This window comes from Rhinolophus sinicus, chromosome 12, assembly GCF_057876585.1.
Source record: "Rhinolophus sinicus isolate RSI-liver-muscle chromosome 12, RSI-T2T, whole genome shotgun sequence".
Lineage (NCBI taxonomy): Eukaryota > Metazoa > Chordata > Mammalia > Chiroptera > Rhinolophidae > Rhinolophus > Rhinolophus sinicus.
The window spans coordinates 52,475,012-52,495,665 of NC_142512.1; the positions used below are offsets into that span (position 1 = coordinate 52,475,012).

The 20,654-nt window shown below is 54.7% G+C and overlaps 2 protein-coding genes across 2 annotated transcripts; both read left to right on the top strand.

Moving 5' to 3' along the window:
• Window positions 1–595: 595 nt before the first annotated feature.
• On the top strand, window positions 596–8,951 carry OTOP2 (otopetrin 2). Its single transcript, XM_074319733.2, has 7 exons — window positions 596–783; window positions 1,007–1,340; window positions 1,892–2,028; window positions 3,205–3,263; window positions 3,761–3,894; window positions 5,438–6,321; window positions 8,131–8,951. The coding sequence occupies exons 2-7, from the start codon at window positions 1,028–1,030 to the stop codon at window positions 8,299–8,301; spliced, it is 1,698 nt and encodes a 565-aa protein (XP_074175834.2). The 5' UTR covers window positions 596–783; window positions 1,007–1,027; the 3' UTR covers window positions 8,302–8,951.
• Window positions 8,952–9,718: 767 nt separating this feature from the next.
• Window positions 9,719–20,362, top strand: OTOP3 (otopetrin 3). Its single transcript, XM_019745454.3, has 7 exons — window positions 9,719–10,324; window positions 14,333–14,749; window positions 14,839–14,975; window positions 15,600–15,658; window positions 15,935–16,053; window positions 17,693–18,507; window positions 19,632–20,362. Exons 1-7 carry the CDS (start codon window positions 10,246–10,248, stop codon window positions 19,800–19,802), a joined length of 1,797 nt encoding a protein of 598 aa, XP_019601013.3. The 5' UTR covers window positions 9,719–10,245; the 3' UTR covers window positions 19,803–20,362.
• Window positions 20,363–20,654: the final 292 nt, after the last annotated feature.

Below are 20,654 nucleotides of genomic sequence, written 5' to 3' on the forward strand. Positions count from 1 at the left end.
CTTAGGACAGTGAGCCTAAGTGGGATCGTAGGACTGACCGCCAGTCAGGGAGTAGGACCGGGCTGTCCTGGCCGCCACCCGCTCCCGTGGGGTCTGCAAGCCGCGTTCCAGCAGGTGGCGCTAAGAGACCGGGCGCGGACTCCGCGTGCGGAACTTGGTACCCACGCCCGACTTCACAGCGTCCAGCGGAAAGGGGGATAGGGGAGCGGGATAGAGGAAGAAGGAATTTCGATCACTGTGAGGGTGCCGGGGAAAGGGTCTCGAGGGTCCGGGCCAACAACAGAGGAGCACAGAGGAGCAGGGTGCGCCGGGCATGGGAGGGAGCCAGGATGCCTGCGGGCCCTCGGGGCGTCCACTGAGCATGAGCTCTCCGGGCAACTAGCGGGCGGAATCACAGGGCTCCAAGGCGCGGTGGGCGCCAGGGGTGGGGTGCCCTCTGGGTGGCGGGGTGCCCTCTGGGTGCCGCAGTGCAGGGCGGCGCTGGAGCCTGGCCCGGCGGAGGGGGCGGGGCAGCGGGGGAGGGGGCGCCTCTTAACGGTAAATATAAATCTCGCCTTATCTGGCTCTGACGCGCTCTTCCCTAAATTCAGCTCGGAGAAAAGATGGATCATGTGAGTGGGACTGAGAGGTTTACGGAGTTGAGCTTCTGTGGCTGTAAATCACCCAGTCCTCCCCGCTATAAAGCGCCTGTACCGCCAGGCGTGAGAGGAGACGCTCGCCGCCCTCTGACCCCAAGCGCCGCCCTCTGACCCCAAGCTCAGCGCGGGCTCTTGGCCCAGCCAGGTGAGTGCCCCGGGCAGAGGGCTGATGGATTTGGGGAGAGGGGACCTTGAACGGAGTCCGAGGGTGCTGCCGTCTCGCGAGACTGGCAGGCTCAGCTTTTCTCTTCCCCATCGCAGTTCTTCCTCCATCACCCACCCTCTGGGTTAGGAACTACCCCCAGTCCCCAAATCTAGGGATAAGATGGGAGAATGAACCTGGGGTCCTGTCCGCTCCTTCCTCACAGTGACCCCTCCAACCTCCTGCCATGTCGGAGGAGCTAGCCACCCGCCCCAAGGAGAGCCCGCGGGCGCCGCGGGCAGGACCCCGCGAGGTGTGGAAGAAGGGCGGCCGCCTGTTGTCCGTGCTGCTGGCGGTGAATGTGTTGCTTCTCGCCTGCACGCTCATCAGTGGCGGCGCCTTCAACAAGGTGGCGGTGTATGACACCGACGTGTTCGCGCTGCTCACCACCATGATGCTGCTCGCTGCGCTCTGGATCCTCTTCTACCTCCTCCGCACCGCGCGCTTCCCCGACGCGGTCCCCTATCGAGACGCGCACGCCGGCCCCATCTGGCTCCGAGGTGCCAGGGAAAGTGTGGGCGGAGGTGGGGTGGACCAGGCAGGGAGCTGGAGGCCGGGGCTCTCCAAGGAACTGTGGAGTGAGTGCACGTCGAGGTACAGGGGTCAGACGTTCCCTTGGCAGGATTAGATGTGGCTGAGGGACAGGTGGGCAGCTCTTGAGGGAGAAGAGAAAGGGAAAGGGTCCTGGAGGAGGATGAAGGGGAACTTCTTTGCCCTGTCTAAAGATGGGAAAGGGTGGTCATGGGACAGCTTCTGATGGAGGGCAGAACACAGACGACAGCTCCAGCTGAAAGAGCCCATCTAGGGCCCTTCCCCTTATCTATGCCGCCCCAAAGAGATGGGGGCTCAGTGGGACATCCACCCACCCACTCAGTCATACACTCATCTTTCCATCCACTCATTCATCTTTCAATCCATCCATTCACCTATACACCTGTCCATCCATCCACGCATCCATCCACCCAACCATCCATCTAACCACCCACCCAACCACCCCTCTAGCCATCCTTCCTCATATTTGTAAACCTTCTCTCCTGCCTCTGATTCCCAGGGGGGCTGGTGCTGTTTGGGATCTGCACTCTGGTCATGGATGTCTTCAAGACCGGCTACTACTCCAGTTTCTTTGAGTGCCAGTCGGCCATCAAGATCCTGCACCCTCTCGCCCAGGCTGTGTTTGTCATTGTCCAGGTGGGTGGGTGGGAGGAGTGTCCTTGAGTGTCCTATAAAGGAGCCAACATCTGGCCTGGGGTCAGGAGACCTGAGCGCCACTCCTCTTCTACCCTGAACAATCGAGTAAGGTGGGGATAGGACTACTAGCTGACGGCCAACTAGCCACAGCTGATGGCCATCCAATCACAGTTGATGGCCATTTAGTGCGACTGTGAGTCCATACATCTGGAAGGTCTTGGCAACGAAGTAATATGCAAATGTGAGCACCTACTGAGGGGCCCTGTGATTTCATTTCAACCTGAGCAGTGCCTGAGCAGAGCAGTTAACGCCTAAGAGGTGTGAGTTGTGGCAACCAGCCTCTCCTAGAACGGAGCCTGCCCTCCCTGTGTGCCCATAGGATCGGTCTCAGCCCCAGGTCCTGCTGTTGGCATGGCCAGTTTGGCCTCAGATAGACAGATATATATGTATGTATGTATGTATAGCGTAAATAACACTTTTGGAGACCTCCTGACTGAGCAGGACTGGTCTTATATGGGACTAGAACAGACCCCAGCCCTATATCATGGCCAGAATGATCACATGGATGGTTCCCTCCCGTAAAACATCACCCGTGTGGCCAGGTTTCCACAATTCAATACATTTATGACTTTGGCATTTATATAGTTTTAGTCTTTTACATTTTATGGGCTTGAAGGAGACTCGGGTAAAATGAAAGTACAGATACCCCCACATAGCAAGGGTTTGTTAGCAGCCAGATGAGAGTGAAGTCTTGCAGGGCAGCAAAGGATGAGGTTGGGGCAGGGGGTGTGGCCAAAGGGAAGTGAGAAGTCACCAGAGATTCTTTCTACCTTGGACACGACCTAGCCTGAGGCTGGTCTTGCTCTCAGGCATAAATACCCAGACAGTCAAAACTCTACTTGACCTCTACCTTGCAAAACGCAAACTCCGAAACCAGAGAGTTTTACAGATGACATTTTGCACATTATTAAAGAGCAGGGTACTATTTTATATGGATTGTTCCATAGAAGAGAGAGAAAGCTCTTGGTATCATTTTGCAAAGCTAAAATAAACTTAGTAACTTAGCATGAGGGCTCTTGAGATAGATATTTCTTAATGCTGGGCATGGATATAGGCACTCTGGAGTTTAGCTGTTTGTTCTGCGGAGTAAATGACCTCACCACTCTCTCAATACAGACTTACTTTCTCTGGGTCTCTGCTAAAGACTGTATTCACGTCCACCTGGATCTGACCCGGTGAGTGCCCATTCCACAGCTCAATGGCCTTGCCCAGGATGCCAGTGCTCACCTTGCATGAGAGATGAGGGCTTTCCAACCTGAGGCATGTGTCCTCCTCATGCCCCTTGGGTGGGTTTCAGCCAAAGTCCCCTTGCTTTGTCAGCTTGATTTCCGTCACCCCGTGCTGTGCTGTGTGTGTGTGTGTGTGTGTGTGTGTGTGTGTGTGTGTACCTACATGTGCTTTGGTGGGACATATAGTAGTGCACTATGTCCTTTCCCCTAGGACAGGGGACAGCGGTGGCCTGAGCCCCTGGACACCCCCTGGCCCTCTCTTGGATGGCATCCCCACCAGGCTGTGTTCCTTCCAAACTCAGCTTCCTGTTCACACTGGGGCCGGACTGTTTCTTGTTTCTCAATACCGTCTCCCAGTGTAGCTCCCCAACGCTCTCTCAACTTCGCCAGGGACCCAAAATGAGCCAGACACTCACTGGCCTTTGATCTCCTTCCCCAAACAGGTGTGGTCTCATGTTCACACTGACCACCAACCTGGCCATCTGGATGGCAGCTGTGGTGGATGAGTCCGTACACCAGGCCCACTTCCACAGCAGTTCTCACGGCAACGCCAGCCACTCCCGCCTCGCTCCTGACCGTGAGTCCCCACTTCAGATGAAGTCTGGCCCTATGACTTCCAGAACTCAGATTGGGTGTTTTGTGCACTTTTAGAGTCAGTCTCCTGTGCCCTCGTGAGAGAGGACAGCTTCCTCCTGCTCCAAGCTCTGACGCTGACATATAGGTGTAGATGACTCAGGAAGGGGAGTATCAGGGGCACCCTCTCATCCTGGAGGGTGCAGCCGAGACCTCACTGTCCAGGTCTCCGTTCCACCAAAGAAGGGACTCAGGCTCCAGGACGAAAGGGCAAGGGTGATCAAACTGGAGCGAGGGGAAAGGAGGCAGACTTGCTCGAGGCGGAAGCATGGGATCAGATGGAGAGCTTGGCCAGAAGCTAGAAATAATAATCACGATGAGAGTAGTGACAATCTATTGAGCTCTATATGTCTGGTGCTGTGCTAAGTGTCTTAACCCCCACAACTTCCCTATGAATGGGTAATATTAATATTCCTATTTTACAGATAAAGAAACTAAGGCATGGAGAAATTATGTAGCTTGCCCAAGGTCACAGAGCTTGAAATTGGAGAACTAGTGTTCAGATCCATCTTTGCTTTTAACCAATATGCTATATTGAGGCAGAAGGAGTCCACAGTCCCCTGGTTTTAGTTCTCTGCACTTCTCTAGGGCACCTCACTAGCTAGGACCAGACTAGATAGCTGAGTCCATCGAGACTCCGCCTGAAGACACACGTACACCAGTATGGAAGCGTCTAGAGCAGCCAGCCATGGGGAGACCCCGGTCCAGCAAGATAGACAAAGGGCCTCCTTTCACATACAGAGGGCTTCCTGAGAATGGCTAAAACCAACCTGGGGAGGTGGCCAACTGAGCATGCTGGGCTGCAGACAGGCACGCTGACCCTGCCCTGGGGTTCAGATCCGGGTCATTTGAGTCAGCTCTGCTATCACAAGCCACCTTATCTCAGTGAGCCTCTGTTTCTTCATCTGCAAAGCCAGCTGGGATCGTTCTGAGGATCAGAGAGATGTTTGCCAAGGCCCACGGCATCCTACAAAGCACGGTCTGCGTGCAGGACAAGACACCTTTCAGTGTGGTTCAAACAGAAGTGACGGGAGGTCATGGTCCAGACGTGGGCACAACTGCTTGCTTTCTGGGCTGAGCAGATGCTGGGGGGAGCTTAGAGGAAGCTGGAACTTGAGGGGTTTCCAAGAAGGCTACTTTCTATCAGGATCAGAACCTCATCCACCTCGAAGAGCCAGGGGTCATTACTGATAGGGACAGATGGGCAGTGTTCTCCTGAAGAAATGGGATGGGATGACGTGGGCAGTTCTGCAGCTCAGATTGTTTTTTTCCCTTGAGCAACCGCTATTGTTTACTGCTGTGTCCCACAGTCTCTGGAACACAGTAGGTGCTCAATAAATACCTGTGGCATGAATGAATATGCCAGGCCCTATGTAGGCATTTGGGATATGATGGTGAATGTGGCAGAGACCCTGCCCTTACAAAGGTCACAGTCCAGGGCTGAGGCTCTTCAGACAAGTTGCAGGTCTGTACCCCTCTCTCCACAGCGGAGCGTGCGGGCAGCCAGGTGGGAGGAGACTGCCCCTGCGACACGGCCATCTGCCAGATCTTTCAGAAAGGCTACTTCTACCTGTACCCCTTCAACATCGAGTACAGCCTCTTTGCTTCCACCATGCTCTACGTCATGTGGAAGAATGTGGGCAGGCTGCTGGCCTCTTCCACCCATGGCCATGGCCAAGGCCACGGCCACGCCCCATCCCGGGTCAGCCTCTTCCAGGAGACCTTCTTTGCCGGCCCGGTCCTGGGCCTGATGCTCCTCGTGGTGGGGCTGGCCGTCTTCATCATCTACGAGGTCCAAGTGAGTGGGGAGGGGGACCACACCCAGCAAGCCCTGCTCACCTACTACAGCTTCAACATCGTCTGTCTGGGGCTCATGACCTTGGTCAGCCTGAGCGGCTCAGTCATCTACCGTTTTGACCGCCGGGCCATGGACCACCATAAGAACCCCACGCGAACCCTGGATGTGGCCCTGCTGATGGGTGCCGCCCTGGGCCAGTACGCCATCTCCTACTACTCTATCGTGGCCGTCGTGATAGGCATGCCCAGGGGCCTGCTAGGGGGGCTCAACTTGGCCCATGCGCTGCTCACGATTGCCCAACACACCTTCCAGAATGTCTTCATCATTGAGAGCCTCCACCGGGGCCCCCCTGGAGCTAAGCCTCACGAGACCCCTCCCAAGGAGCCCTGCCTTACCTTTGCCAACCTGGATGCCCTCCACCCCTTGCCCACCTGCCCACCCACCCCCAGGCCGGTTGGCCCAAGCCCAGCAGGCCCTCAGGAAGCAAAGGCCATTACCTTGGCCCCCAGGGGCCACTGGAGACGCCGATGCCTGAAGGACATTTCTCTGTTTCTCCTCCTCTGCAATGTCATCGTGAGTAACTGGAGGGGGGGGGGGGCTGCAGGGAAGAGGAGACCAGGAAGTTCTTTCTGGTTTATTCACTTGACCTTCTCTGTCTTGCCCCAGCCTACTAGAGAATCTTACAGGTCTCTAGCGAAGGAGCAGATTCAGAGAGGATCAGGGGCAGCCCCCAGGCAAACAGCATCTCAAGGCACACAGAGAATGAATTCCCAGTGTACTGGCATCTAGGCAGCAGCCAGAGCTAGAGGGATCCCAGGGAATGCTGACATGGGGGCTGGGTGGAGGTGAGAGTGGAGGCCCTCACCCCAGGTGGGAGGTGTGACTGCTCCTGGGAACTTGTGATCAGCCTGCTTCTTAGAATAATTGGAGCCATGTCAGGAAGTAGCAGAGACCAGAGTAAGTGTGAGCAGTCTGTTAACAGAGTGCAGCAGCAGGCTGGCTGGGAAGCGGGGTACCCACAACAGCCGCCCCCTCCCCAGTGATTCAGCAAAGTCTCTGACTAAAAGAAACTCCTCTATATAGCAACAGACTTCACCCAACACAAATATATACCATGTATAGAAATACTCTTCATGAAGGTGCACCCCAATAAAGAAACAGTCCTAACATAGCTACAACTCAACAGAGAAATGTCCCAGTGTAGATATAGTTCCCAAGAGGAAATCTCTAATACAGAAACATGTACCCACATAAGTACATCCCAAAGAAAGAACAAACCTCTACATAAATTTTGCTCAATATGAAAACAGTCCTTTTAGCTATAACCTCCAATAGAAAAACACTCATAATATAGAAACAGCCTTAACGTGGGTATATCCAATATAAAACACATCTCCAGAGAGAATTCTACCCTAGCTTCATCAACATGAAATACACCAACAATCCATCCTAACTGAGGTGCTTTCTTAGTGAAGTCCCTACTTTAACTATTGCCCATCTTATAGGTCACCTAAAAAAAAGTCATCAGCAATCTCCAAACTACCAGTGGAAGCAATAAGGCTCAGAACTTCATCATATCCTGAGCCAGCTTTAGTGCAAGTGCCCAGCCCTGGCTCCGCCCCACCTTCTGCCCGCCTGGCCCATAGGCTGGGAGTCACCTTTGGGGAGGCTGTGTTTGCTCTAGTATCTATGCCTGGGTCAACTCTGAAAACATCATCTCCAACTCCTTCATTGTATAGGACACAAACAGGCTCAGAGGGGAGCTGTGATGTGTTGAAGGGCGAAGTTCATTGGGGTTGAGGAGGGTGGGACTAGCCTAGAAGCTTTTGTTCTTTGCCTCATACCCCACACCAGAACCTTCTGAGCTCAGAGCCAGAGATGAAGCAGGATTCCAGCTTCAACCTCCTCGCAGACCTGGGAAGGGGGCAGGGAGTAGGGGTGGAGCTGGAGAGCAGAGCTCATAAAGGGCTGTGGTGGGGTACCCTTCTGCTGGATCTGACCCCCCTGCCCAGGATGTGTCTGATTCTGCAGCCACCCTGCACACATCTCTCCAGGAGAGAGCAGCTGATTTAGCCATTTGTACCAAATTCTCACGTCGTCTATTGAAACCTCTTCCCCCTCCCCACATCCAAAAAGTGGCCCAGACTGAGGGTGGGAGACGTGATCATAGTAGGGCTCCCTCGCCTGGAGGTGGGCAAGTTCAGCTGGGCACATTTCCTGAACTCCTTAGTGAGTGCCAGTCCCTGCCTAAGATGCAGGAGGTCTCCACTCAGCAGCTTCTGTCCCCTGCCATTCACCAAACTAGAGGACTGGGATCCCCAGCAAAGCTCACATAAATGACCCAGTTTGGGCCAGGTCCTAACCATGCCCTCTCTCCCACAGCTGTGGATCATGCCCGCCTTCGGGGCTCGCCCTCACTTCAGCAACAAGGTGGAGGTGGGCTTCTATGGCTACTCCCTCTGGGCAGCCATCGTCAACATCTGCCTGCCTTTCGGCATCTTCTACCGCATGCATGCTGTATCTAGCCTGCTGGAGGTCTACGTGCTGTCCTGAAGCTCCGCCCCCCCCCCACCCTGAGACAGAGAAATGGAGGGAGGGACTCAGCTCATGTACCCACCCAGAGACCCTCGGGAATGAAACCCAGGCTGGCAGTCACTGTGCCACATTACCACGCTTTCCCTGCTGGCCCCAGAGTGGAATTTCCACAAAAGTTTTTTTTCCCAGGATGAGTTTTTAATTCACAATCAGGAGATGCCCATCCACCCCAGCATGACCCTGGGGCATGAGGCTAACCGGGAGGGAGCTGTCTCCCTGCAGCTGCAGGACTAGTAAGTGTTGGTGGCTCCAGCTCCACCCTCCATCCCAGCCCTGTGACCTGGCCAATGCTGCCATCTGGACCTGGGAACCAATAAACCTGCAGTTTGCTCCCTGTCCCCCACTTCTTGTCTCAGCTGTCCCATCTGAGATGATCACAGGAGAGGATCTTGGGGGTAGCTGGGAAGGTCCCTGGAGATTTTCAGGTCTCAAGCTTTTCAGTGGGTGAGCTAAGTCTGACTGACAAACCAGTTCCAGACTAGTACCTGGCTGGCTGGGAGGGGCTGGCAGAGTACCCAGGCTGCCCCCTTGCTCTTCCCTTTATCCTCAAGTGACATATGCATTTTTTATGTGTTCCATGACACAGGAAAGGTTAGGAAAGACTGACCTAGTCCAACTACCATTTTACAAAGAAGAAAACTGAGGCCCAAAGAGGTAAAGTGACTTGCCCAAGTCACACAGCTGAAGAGAGCCAGAGCCTTTCTACTGAGCACAATAATTTGCAAACAGCACTTCCCCACCCCACAAAGAAAATATTTCAGAAACCCAAGTTTATAACATAGATATAAATAGGGCTGTTCTAGTTTAAGAGGCGTTAGGGATGCAGATCTTCACCCCTGGGGGTCCCACCACTCCCACTCCCTGGGGGTCCCTGAGACTCCTCTACAAAAGGTAGAGATGGACTGAGAATGTCAGACTGAACAGAGAGAGATGGAAAAGGAGGCCCAACAACTACCGTGTTTCCCCAAAAATAAGACCTAGCTGGACCATCAGCTCTAATGCGTCTTTGGAGCAAAAATTAATATAAGACCCAGTATCATATTATATTTATATTATATAAGACCCAGTATTATATTATACTATATTACACCTGGTCTTATATTATAGTAAAATAAGACCGGGTCTTATATTAATTTTTGCTCCAAAAGACGCATTAGAGCTGATGGTCCAGCTAGGTCTTATTTTCGGGGAGCACGGTAGTGGAGGAAGGATTGGTGGCCAGCAGAGTTAGGCGAAGGGAGGACAGGCGGGGCGTTGGGAGGGGAGTGCGCTGGGAGGGAGGAGAGCGTGGGAGCAGCCACAGGACTTCAGAGGAAAATGTGCCTGGTCCCTGCCCTCTCTCTCGTGAGATGGGCGGGTCTCAGAAGCCGCAGGAGGAGCTGAGGAGGGCCAGAGGGGGCGACTTCTCACCGTATTCACCGCTTGCCCTATCAGAATGGGGTCTCTTCCGCTCCAAGTTCACTGTTTGACTTAGGGAGAGAGAGGGTGCTGGAACACGCGGGGTGGCAGCAGCCTGGCCTGGGGCAGAGTTGGGTACAAGCAAAGGCAACCCCAGACCTGAGGGTTCCGTTTCCTGTTTGGCCGCCAGAGGAAAGTGTGGCCTGAACCCCGCAAGGCCTTTACTTCAGCCTAAGAACCTTGCACCCCACCTCACCCTGGAGGCGGTCTCCCGTGGGTCCCTTGGCCCTTAGCTTCGCGCTTGCACCGCCTCCGGCCCCGCCCGCCCATCTAGCCGCCTCGCTATTGGCTGCTCCGTTCGCCGGAGCCCCCGACGGGTAATTAAGGAAGGATTAATGAGATCTCCAAAGTCAACAACAAAAAAAAATCGATGGGGCGCAGAACCCGAGCGGCGGCTGCGCAGTCCCGCGGGGAGAGGGCGTCGGGGGCATCGGTCCGGGCACTATGGCCTCACCTGGACGGACGACCGGTCCTGCGCCCACAGTTGGTGGTCAGCCGGCAGCGCTGCCTGCCCAGGCCTCAGGTAAGGCTCTCCGGCGGTGCCCTTAGGGCCGGGAGCGCCCTCGACCTCGGGGGGAATATTCCGAGAGCGCCCACTATGACACTCACACCTACTCCGCCCCCAAAGCGGGCTTCAGGGACTAGGGGCTGCGGGGATTGGGGTGGAGGACGGGATGGCTGTGGGGAGGTCAACACTGGCGACCCGAACGCCCGCCCTTTCCTGCCCCCTACCTCCTTTCCTCGGATGGGCGCGCACAACTGAAAGGTTGCGGAGGCCAGGAAGAAGAGAAAAACCCGGAGGGCGGGGGAAAGGGGTGTGGGGTTGGGGCTGTCTGCACGTCCGGTCTGAGGCATACGTGTAGAGGCTGCCCAGGACCCCACAGTCCCCCGAGTGGCTCGGAAATAAATCCCGAAGCCCCCGGCCCTGCGCTCCTGGCCGGACGCCGCGCCCCGACGGCTCCACGGCTTTCATCACCTGCCTCTAAACGCGGCCCACAAACCAGTTGTGCGGGCTCTTCCTTGGGCTAGTGTCGCGCCGAAAGGCGTGCCAGAGGGCGGTGGACTCCTCCTTGTCAGTTTCAGTCGCCCTTACCCTCTTCCTGCGACCCCTGAGTGCACCCCCTCTGGGTCACCGACCCTGCGGGGGTGGACCGAATCCACCACTTTAAGGGCTCCCTCTAGCGGCTGTTGAAGGCTTGAACCCCCGCCGGTCTGGGGTGGGAAATGTAGGGCGAGGACCCTGGAGGGAGAGGACCCGGGGAACCTTCAGTATCCTCTCGAGGCTTGCAGTTCAAGGAAAAACCGCCCCCAAAATTCACCAATAATCCAGACCCTTCCAATCTCCCCAGGATTTCAAGAGAACTGGAAGTGTACAAATAGCTAACACTGAGAGCTTTCTGTGTGCCAGACAGGCATTCACATGCATTTACCTAAATTAAATCATTTAACTTTAATAAAACCTACCCCTAAGAGGTAGGTATTATGCATTAATTCCTTCATTTATTCATTCAAGAAATTTTTATTGAACGTCTACTATATACTGGGTATTGTTCCATAGTTATATGTCTGCTTTTACAGATGAGAAAACGAAGGCACAGGTAGTCTAAGTAGCTAGCCCTAGATCACACAGGTAGTAGGTGTCAGAACCTGGGCTCTTAAATCATTAGGTTATCCTGCCTTGGGAAGATGGGGGAGAATCTGGGGAAGGAGGGACGGAGCAGTCAGGGTTGGAAGAGAAGGAACAGGGAGGTGTTCTTCCCATGAACCTCAGGCTTGCTCAACCTGGGTGTGGGAGCCTAGGAGGAAAGATAAAGATCCTGCAAAGTCTCCTCAGCAGTGACAACATAGAAAATGTTTATTGGAAAGGGTCTCTGTCCACAGCTCTGGTGCTGAAAGTTCCCCCAGAAAATGCCAGAGTCATTTGGCAAACACTGGTTGATGTCATGCTGTGCCATGTTTGGAGGGTCCAAGTTAAAGAGAATCTTTTCTGTGCCTTGGAGGAGCTTCTGGTCTTGAAGGGAGCCAGCAACACCCACAGAACCTCACCAGACAGTGCACACCCACTCTCAATAGACACTTGGGCGGAGAGAGAAAGCTTCCCAGGAGAGGTATTTAAGGTGGGTGGTGAGGATGGGTTAGAGCCACAGTGGAGCACACAGGCAAGGCAGAAAGGATAGCGGGCCCCAGGAGTGATGGCGGGAGGCAGGACACCACATTAAATGTGGAGCCCTCTGGCTGGGCCTGGATGGACAAGGGGAGCAGGTGCCTGGAGTGTGACGAGGGGGCCAGACAGGGAGGGGGCAGAACTGGAACAAGAATGACAGAGAGGACTAGGAAAGGTTCATTTGTAGAACCTTTAAAAGAGGACCAAGTTTTATTATTCTATTTGCCCCAGAAGAGAACAGTAGAAGGTATGAATATTGAGCAGACTGCCCATGGGAGAATGAGGGGCTGGAGAGCCTGCGTTTTAGAACCAAATGAGATGAGGGTCTTCTGGTGGTTATATAGTGGAAACGTCTGACGCTTCTGAAGCTCAGCGTTCAGAGGGAGAGACAGAGCAAAGCACCGCTAATTAAAATAGAACATGAGAGGTGGACTCCAGAAACAAGCCTGGAGCTTGGTGGGGTGACCAAGAGGGGGCACCTAATCCGGCCTTGGCATGGGGGCTCAGGGGAGGCAGCTTAGAGAAGGCGGGGCTCTTCTGAGTCCTGAAGGACAAGCTGCAGTCAGCCAAGGGGTATGGGGGTTGGCATTATGGGCAAAGGGTCAGGTGTGGGTAGATAGGGAGGTGAGCAAAAGCAAGGGCATTCTGGGAACTACAGCAGGATGGCACAGCCTATGGGCAAGTGGGGTATGAAGACAATGCTGGAGATGTAAGTCGAGGCCAGACCCGGAAGTAACAACAGCTCCCCTGCGCTGAGTACTTTGTGTGCTCCAAATCCATATCACACACACACTGCCTCGTTTCATTTTTAAAGGCCGTGCTAAGCAGTTTGGACTTTATACTAAGCGCAGTTGGTTGCTTGCAGTAAGGGAGGCGCACGGTGGGCAGGGAGACCAGTCCAGGAGAGAGAGGAGGGGGCCCGGAACTAGGGTAGAAGTTGGGGTCAAGAAAAATCTAAGAGCAATTTTGGGGCTGGAATGGACAGGCTTGGGGCCTAAGAGGATGACCCATGAGGTGAGAGGCAAGGATGCTCAGTTCTCTGCTGAGAGATGTGGGGATGATACACTTGATGAGATAGTGAGCTTAGAAAGCAGGCCTCCTGCAGCCTGGAGGACGGGGACCGCCATCCCTTAGAATCCTGAGCCCAGAGCACCAGGGATGCAAGGGCAGTGGCAGGACCGAGGGGGAGCACCTGGGATGGCCAGGGAGTGGCGAGGGAGCCTTCCCGTCAGGACAGCACCCTGCACCAACACGGTGTCCCCCGCTCTAGAGCAGCTCAGTCCCACAAGGAATGGGTACCCAGAAGTCCACAGGGGGAGTGTATAGGACTCCAGGAAAAGGCCTTGAGCTGCACGTATGAGGTGACCTAGGTCTGGGTCCGAGAGAGGCGTGACAAAGGGGTTGGCCTGAGTGAGAGCTTGGGGATGGTGAGGAAGGAGCGGGAGACATTCAGGGTGGAGAAGTGTCAAGGATGGTGTTCCTCGTGTGCTGGGTAGTCCTGGGGCGTCCAGGAGTCAGGAGGAGGTGGTGCAAATGGAAGTCAGTTCTGTCAAAGTCAAGTCAAGAGTACGGCACTCCCGCTGATCCCCACCTCCCCCTTGCTCAGCGTGGACATCACAGGTCACTCCCGGACCTTTGTCCCCTAAGCCTTTACAATTAATTTTAATTATATAAGTAGTGTGTTTTTTAAAAACCAGAATGTTAAACCACTCCCACTCCTAATGCTGTCCTCTCTTCCGACAGGAAACTTCTATTGTGAATCTGGTAGGTGTCTTCTAGACCTTTTCAAAGTAATTTGATATACCCCCATTTGTATGCATAATAGAGTATTATTTCAGAGCACAGCATTCTTTCCCACCAGGCCTACACTCAGCCTCAGGATCCTTCTCAACACACAACACTAGGCAACCATTACCTTCTAATGAGTCAGAACAAGAAAGGGCACCTCCTTGCTGTTTCTCTAAGGAGTGAAATTCCTTCGAGAAGTCGGCAGAGCACAAGCTGCCTGTTGGCAAAAAGTCACAGCCCTCGAAACTGCCCAGTGGTTAACCACCGTGCAGATGCCCCTGGCTCCCTTGGCAGACATTATCATTCCATCTTTGGATCAGGCTCTAAGGCAGGAAGTGGAGGTAGGGGCAGGTGGTCCTCAGGCCAAAACAATCCCTGCGTTTATGCAGAGCACAGACTGCTTCCATATCCCCTGGTCTATTCGAACCTCCCAGGGTCCCGTAAGGTAGATGGGCAGCTGCTATTATTTCCAATGTTCTGACTAGAGAGTTTGTCCTCGGTCACACAGCAGTTAGGGCCAGGAGCAGAATTGAACCCGGGACAACAGGCAACCCACCCGGCTCCTTTCTCCCTCCCCAGCACCTGCTGAGGCCCCGGCCGTGGCCCCTCCAGAAGCACAGGAGACTAGAGCGGCTCCAGCCAAGGAGAACCAAGTGGACCTGGGGGCGGAGATGCCAGAGGCCCATGCCTCGCCCCCCCAGAAGTCCTGGCTGGTGCGGCATTTCTCGCTGCTGCTGCGGCGGGACCGGCAGGCCCAGAAGGCGGGGCAGCTCTTCTCAGGGCTGCTGGCCCTCAATGTGCTGTTCCTGGGCGGAGCCTTCATCTGCAGCATGATCTTCAACAACGTGGCCGTGACTCTGGGCGACGTGTGGATCCTGCTGGCTGCACTCAAGGCCCTCTCCCTCCTCTGGCTGCTCTACTATGTGGCTGGCACCACCTGCCGGACACACGCCGTGCTCTACAGGGACCCTCACGCAGGCTCCATCTGGGTGCAGGGTGAGTGTTGGGGTGCTGGGTGGATGGAGAGGGGTGGAGAGGGAGAGCCCATTCCAGGGGAGGTGCCAATGGCTGCCTGGCTCCGCCAGGCTCCCTGCTGCTCTTCGGCAGCTGTACCATCTGCCTCAATGTCTTCCGTGTGGGCTACGACATGAGCCACATCCACTGCAAGTCACAGCTGGAGCTCATCTTCCCTGCCATCGAGATCATTTTCATCAGCGTCCAGGTAACAGGCCTCTCCAGTGCCCACACCACCAGGCACACGCTATCCCTACCCACGCAGCGTGCACACACACCCCAACTTATGCCTAGAAATAGCCCGATAGGCAAATACCTACATGGCCCAGAGTGTGTACACACACCACAGCCCCCCACAGATGCCTGTCTCTGTGGACCCATGTCCACACACACCTGCACACACCATGTCCTGAAATGCAGACACCTATAAATACATCGGCCTCTACCTGCTTGCATATACCTAAATCTATACCCCAGATACACAAAGCTACTCCTACTAATGAATATCCAACTCCCTCCTGACTTCCTGTTCTGTACTAGGCATTGCATTTCACTTTCAGCATCTTTTTATTTCGCCAATAAGTAAGCATTGCCCTGAGAGGTAGACATTTGAGTCCCATTTTAGAGCCGAGGTGACTGAGGCTCAGAGATATCTTACCACTGGCCCAAAACCACACAGCAAGGAAACAGTAGAGCCAGGATTCCAACCTGGGCTTCCTCGTTGTCTCTTCCATGATAAATACACACAAGCAGCTGGGGCACACACCCCAGGGTCCGTCCCCCCCCGCACTCCCGCCCCCAGCTCCTGGGCTCAAGGCCCTATCTCTTTCAGACCTGGGTGCTCTGGAAACACTGTAAGGACTGCGTCCAGGTCCAGACCAACTTCACCAGGTAAGATGGGAACGCCTTCTCTTCCTCCAACAACTCCTGGGGCTCTCTGTCCCCAACTAGTGCCTGTCCCCCACAGCTTCCCTGGACATGGTGGCCCTGGGGCTGCGGGTTGGTCTGGGAATGGTCCCAGGAGGCCAAGGCTGCCTGTCCTGAAGTCCTAATGCCAGATGAGATCTGGTTTGGGGGGACAGTGGTCACCCCAAAGGCAGTGATGGTGCAGGTCGGGCACCCAGGGAGCCGGCAAGCTGTGTGGGCAGAGTGTGGCATCTCCTCCAGGTGTGGCCTGATGCTGACCCTGGCCACCAATCTGCTGATGTGGGTTCTGGCCGTCACCAACGACTCCATGCACCGCGAGATTGAGGCAGAGCTCAGTGCCCTCATGGAAAAGTTCTCAGGTACAGAGGAGACCATGACCCTCACCCCTGAATGTACACACACACACACACACACACACACACACACACACTACACTCCCTCAAACGGGTGAGGCGCCTTGAGTCTGTAGAGTTGGGAGCGAACTCCAGAGGCCCCATCATGACTAAACAGAAACCAGACATTTGCCAGTAGTACCCATCCTGCGCCCACTCTGTGCCTGTCCCATCAGGTATTGGCACCCTGCAGCCCTGCTCCAGGCATCCAGCTAGCTGTCAGCAAGTAGCCACTAATCCTGGCTGAGCTAGTCACTGATAAGTCCAGGAATGCACCCCACCCCTGGTATTTGCATTTTATTGGCAAGAAAAAAGCCTTCAGGACTGAAAGGAATGTCTTCCTAATGCAACTGTAAGTGCCTGGACATATCTGGAGGGATGGAAGATTTGTGGGGAGAGAGAACGTGCCCCATCCCCAGCTGTGCAGCCTGCCCCTTTGAGTCTATGCCCCATAAACCTACATGGGAACATCGCTGTCTGTGGGATTCAGCCACCCCTGTATGTGTACAGCCCTGCCCCCACCCAGGTGGCATTGCCATCCTGACCTGTGAACAGCCTTCCCAGCACACCCCCCATGCGTTTACACACCCATCACATAAGGCATGGTCTGCCTGTACGTTGTGCACATTCTTTGTACTCTGGATACGTTTCTCAGAACTGTGCAAAGAGAATTTTTTGTAAGTCACATTGTAGATATTTTTTTTATTAAAATATTGAAACATACAGTAGAAGAACAAGACAGATCCATCACCCAGACGCAATGGTTAACACTTTGCCATGTTTATTTCAATTTTTTGCTGAATTACTTACATCATTGAGATCATGGCATTTCATCTCAAAACATTTCAGAATGTATCTCTTTAAAATAAGTATATTTCGCTACATTACCATAATGCTATTATAATTTCTAACAAAATTGCTTAACATCATCCCCATCCTCTACATAAATCTATATTAACTTTCTCCAAGCAGCCCATGATATGTCTTGTATGGTGGTTTGTTCAAACATTCAACGCATTTGGTTGTTCAGTCTCCAGTCTTTTTCCCTAATGACACTGAAATTTGTTAGGTTGCTTTCTGGTAGTGAGTAGCATTTGACTTTTGCCCATCTCCCCTGCTTTTCCTAGAAAATGGAGGCATGGACCAAAGTCTTGATTAGGTTTAGGCTACACACTTTTGGCACCAGCATTCCACAAGTAAGGCTGTGTGCCCTGCACCTCACAGCGAAGGAAGATGTCTGCTCAGCCCACAGTGCATGCTGCAAAGGGTTCAGGTGTAGCAGCCAGATCCTCCCATTAGAACACTACAGGTGTCCCCTCGTGTCCAACACGTAATCTGTGGAAGTGACATTTGGCACCAAAGTCATCACATGTTCAATGCTTTACATAGTAAACTTGGCACCTGGTCTGGAATAGCTTTGTAAAGGAATGACCATCTGTGATTTCTGATTGCTCTCTTTGGGCCTCGGTTTCCATACCTGTGAAATGGGTGCCTGGGTGCCTTCCGCCTCTGGCATACGCCAGGGGTGAATGGGACTGATTTGTGCAGCTGGTCTCCTCAGAGCAAGGCCTGAACGTCTGTCCCCTCTCATCCTGTCCCCTCCCAGGCAATGACACCAACACCTGCCTGTGCCTCAATGCCACCGTGTGTGAGGTCTTCCGGAAGGGCTACCTGATGCTCTACCCCTTCAGCACTGAGTACTGCCTCATCTGCTGCGCCGTGCTCTTTGTCATGTGGAAAAACGTGGGCCGCCGCCTGGCACCCCACGCAAGCGCCCACCCCAGCACCCCGCCCTTCCACCTGCTCGGGGCCATCTTCGGGCCGCTGCTGGGCCTGCTGGTGCTGGTGGCAGGCATATGTGTCTTTGTGCTTTTCCAGATTGAAGCGAGTGGCCCTACCATCGCGCGCCAGTACTTCACCCTCTACTATGCCTTCTATGCAGCCGTGCTGCCCGCCATGAGCCTGGCGTGCCTGGCGGGCACGGCCATTCACGGGCTGGAGGAGCGAGAGCTGGACACGCTCAAGAACCCCACCCGCAGCCTGGACGTGGTGTTGCTGATGGGGGCAGCGCTGGGCCAGATGGGCATCGCCTACTTCTCCATCGTGGCCATCGTGGCCACTCGCCCCCACGAGCTGCTCAACCGCCTCATCCTGGCCTATTCCCTGCTGCTCATCCTGCAGCACATCGCCCAGAACCTCTTCGTCATCGAGGGCCTGCACCGCCGCCCACTCTGGGAGGCAGCGCTGGAGGGCCTGGGGGAGAAGCAGGACGCTGAGCCGCACCGCAGGGGCTCCCTGCTGGAGCTGGGCCAGGGCCTGCGGCGGGCCTCTCGCGCCTACATCCACTCCTACAGCCACCTCAACTGGAAGCGGCGGGCGCTCAAGGAGATCTCGGTCTTTCTCATCCTCTGCAATGTCACAGTGAGTGACACGCCGGGAGGCACGGGGCAGAGCTGGCTGGGTGGACCCAGAAATCCTCACTCAGGAAGGGCTGGATCAAGGCGCATTCACTGCGCACTGACGGTCCTCAGGGTGATTGGCTCATGCCTTTGATTGTCAAGGACGCACGCCTCTTTCCAACCAGCTCTATGCCGCTTGAGAGCAGAGCTTGTCCCCCAGCTCCCTGTGAGGTGCCTGGCATGAACGAATGTGCCAGTAGCCAAGTGCTCTTTACAAACAAACATGTAAGACTTCTACCCTCAGGAAGTTCCCTGTCTAGTTGGGGAGACACCAGGGGACCAGTTAGGGAATTACCAAATAATTAATTGTCCACTGAATTCAGTCAAAGGGAGATGAGAAAGTGCCAGGTTTTCTAAATTACCTCTAGTGGGATGTGTTGATGATGGTTGCTTAGTCCCAGGTCCCCTTCTCCAGACAATAGCTCTGCATCTTGTGAATCATCACAGTGAGTACACGCAACAAGCATTATTGCTGTCCCATTTCACAGATGAGCAAACTGAGGCTTAGGTTGTCTGACCTGCCCAAGATCCCACAGGCTTAAGTGGCAGAGCCAGGACAAGTCAGGGTTGTTTGAGCTCATGTGGGCAATGACTGGCTGGCAACACACCTCAGATGCTGAAACCCCTGGTCCAGGCAGAGCATCAGTAATAAATTGGCAGAGCAGAGTAGGAGGTAAGAGAAGGATGTGTGGGCCTGAGTGGCCAAGGAAGGCTCCCTGAAGGTTTGATCTGGGCCTTGAGAAATGGGTAGAATTTCAAGGGCTGGGGTGGAGGGGGCCGAGACAAGCAGAAAGATGAAGCTGGAACAGAAGACGGTGGTTAAAATCAAGGTACAGGGCAGCACTGCTTGACAGAGCAGATTGAACCATGGGTGGTGGCAGCCTGGGGTCTCGTGATCCATCTGGAGTTCAGGCTGGCAAGCCAAGGAGGTGACTGTGGTCTGGGTGAGGGGGACATGGCGGGAAAGGGCTGGCTCTGAGGATGTACTGGATGAGCCGCAGGTGCTGGGCCCTTCCTCCCCTGAGCTGAGTGCCTGAGGGTGTGGGAGCACCCCTCCCTCACTCCACACTCTCCTCTCTTCCCCAGCTGTGGATGATGCCTGCGTTTGGCATACACCCGGAGTTTGAGAATGGACTGGAGAAGGATTTCTATGGCTACCGGACGTGGTTCACCATCGTCAACTTTGGTCTGCCTCTAGGAGTCTTCTACCGCATGCACTCTGTTGGGGGGCTGGTGGAGGTCTATTTGGGGGCCTGAGGCTACCCAAGGAACCCACCCCCGCAGAACCCTGAAGTGCCAAGGCTGGGAAAATGTAGCCCAGAGTCTCTGAGCAGACGCCCCATTCCAGGGGAGCCTAGGACAGCCTGGGTTCCCCAAAGCCTCCCCTTCCCTAGAGCCTCATTAAATTGGGCAAGGGGTGGGAGCACTGTTCACAGCCCAAGACCAAAGGCAAAACCTGGACACTGAGTTTCCGATGCCCACACCCTCAGGGGCACAAGCCTGGCCCTGCTCACCACCACATCAAAACAGCCCACGGTGCACCCAGAAAGCCCCCACAGCTACTCTGGGAGGGCCAGCCCTATATGACTGAGTCTGGGGAGTTTGGAGAGGGGCGCTCCTGCCCAGCCAGGTCTCTGGAGTCTGCGTCCTGCCGGGGGAAGGGCATGAGGTCTAAGCTTGGCCCAGGGCATCCTGGAAGTTTGCAGCTGGGCAGGTAGCCCTGCCCCTCTCTCTCCACACAACCTAATGAGCTCATTAATTAGCTGCCAGGCAGGGTTCAACAGCTCTCTCCTGCTGCCATAAACTGATTGATTACATTTGGGCTTCGTGGCATTTGTTCCCAGGGACAGAGCTGCCACTCTGGGTATGGTGGGAAGGCACAGTCCTCCTGGCACGGCTGTGGGGCTGCGACAGTCACGTTTCTGGTCCAGGAGGGGTCTAAACCAATCCTTGCCTGGTCTGATCCATGCAAGGTGGAGAGGGGCCAGGGCTCTCAACTCCCCGCCCTCGTCAGCATGCCATCTCTCGGACACAGAGCCCCAGGTGACTTTCTGGAGCTGGCTTACCATGGGGGCTGTGGCCTTTGGCTGCTGGGTCCCCAGGCCTGCT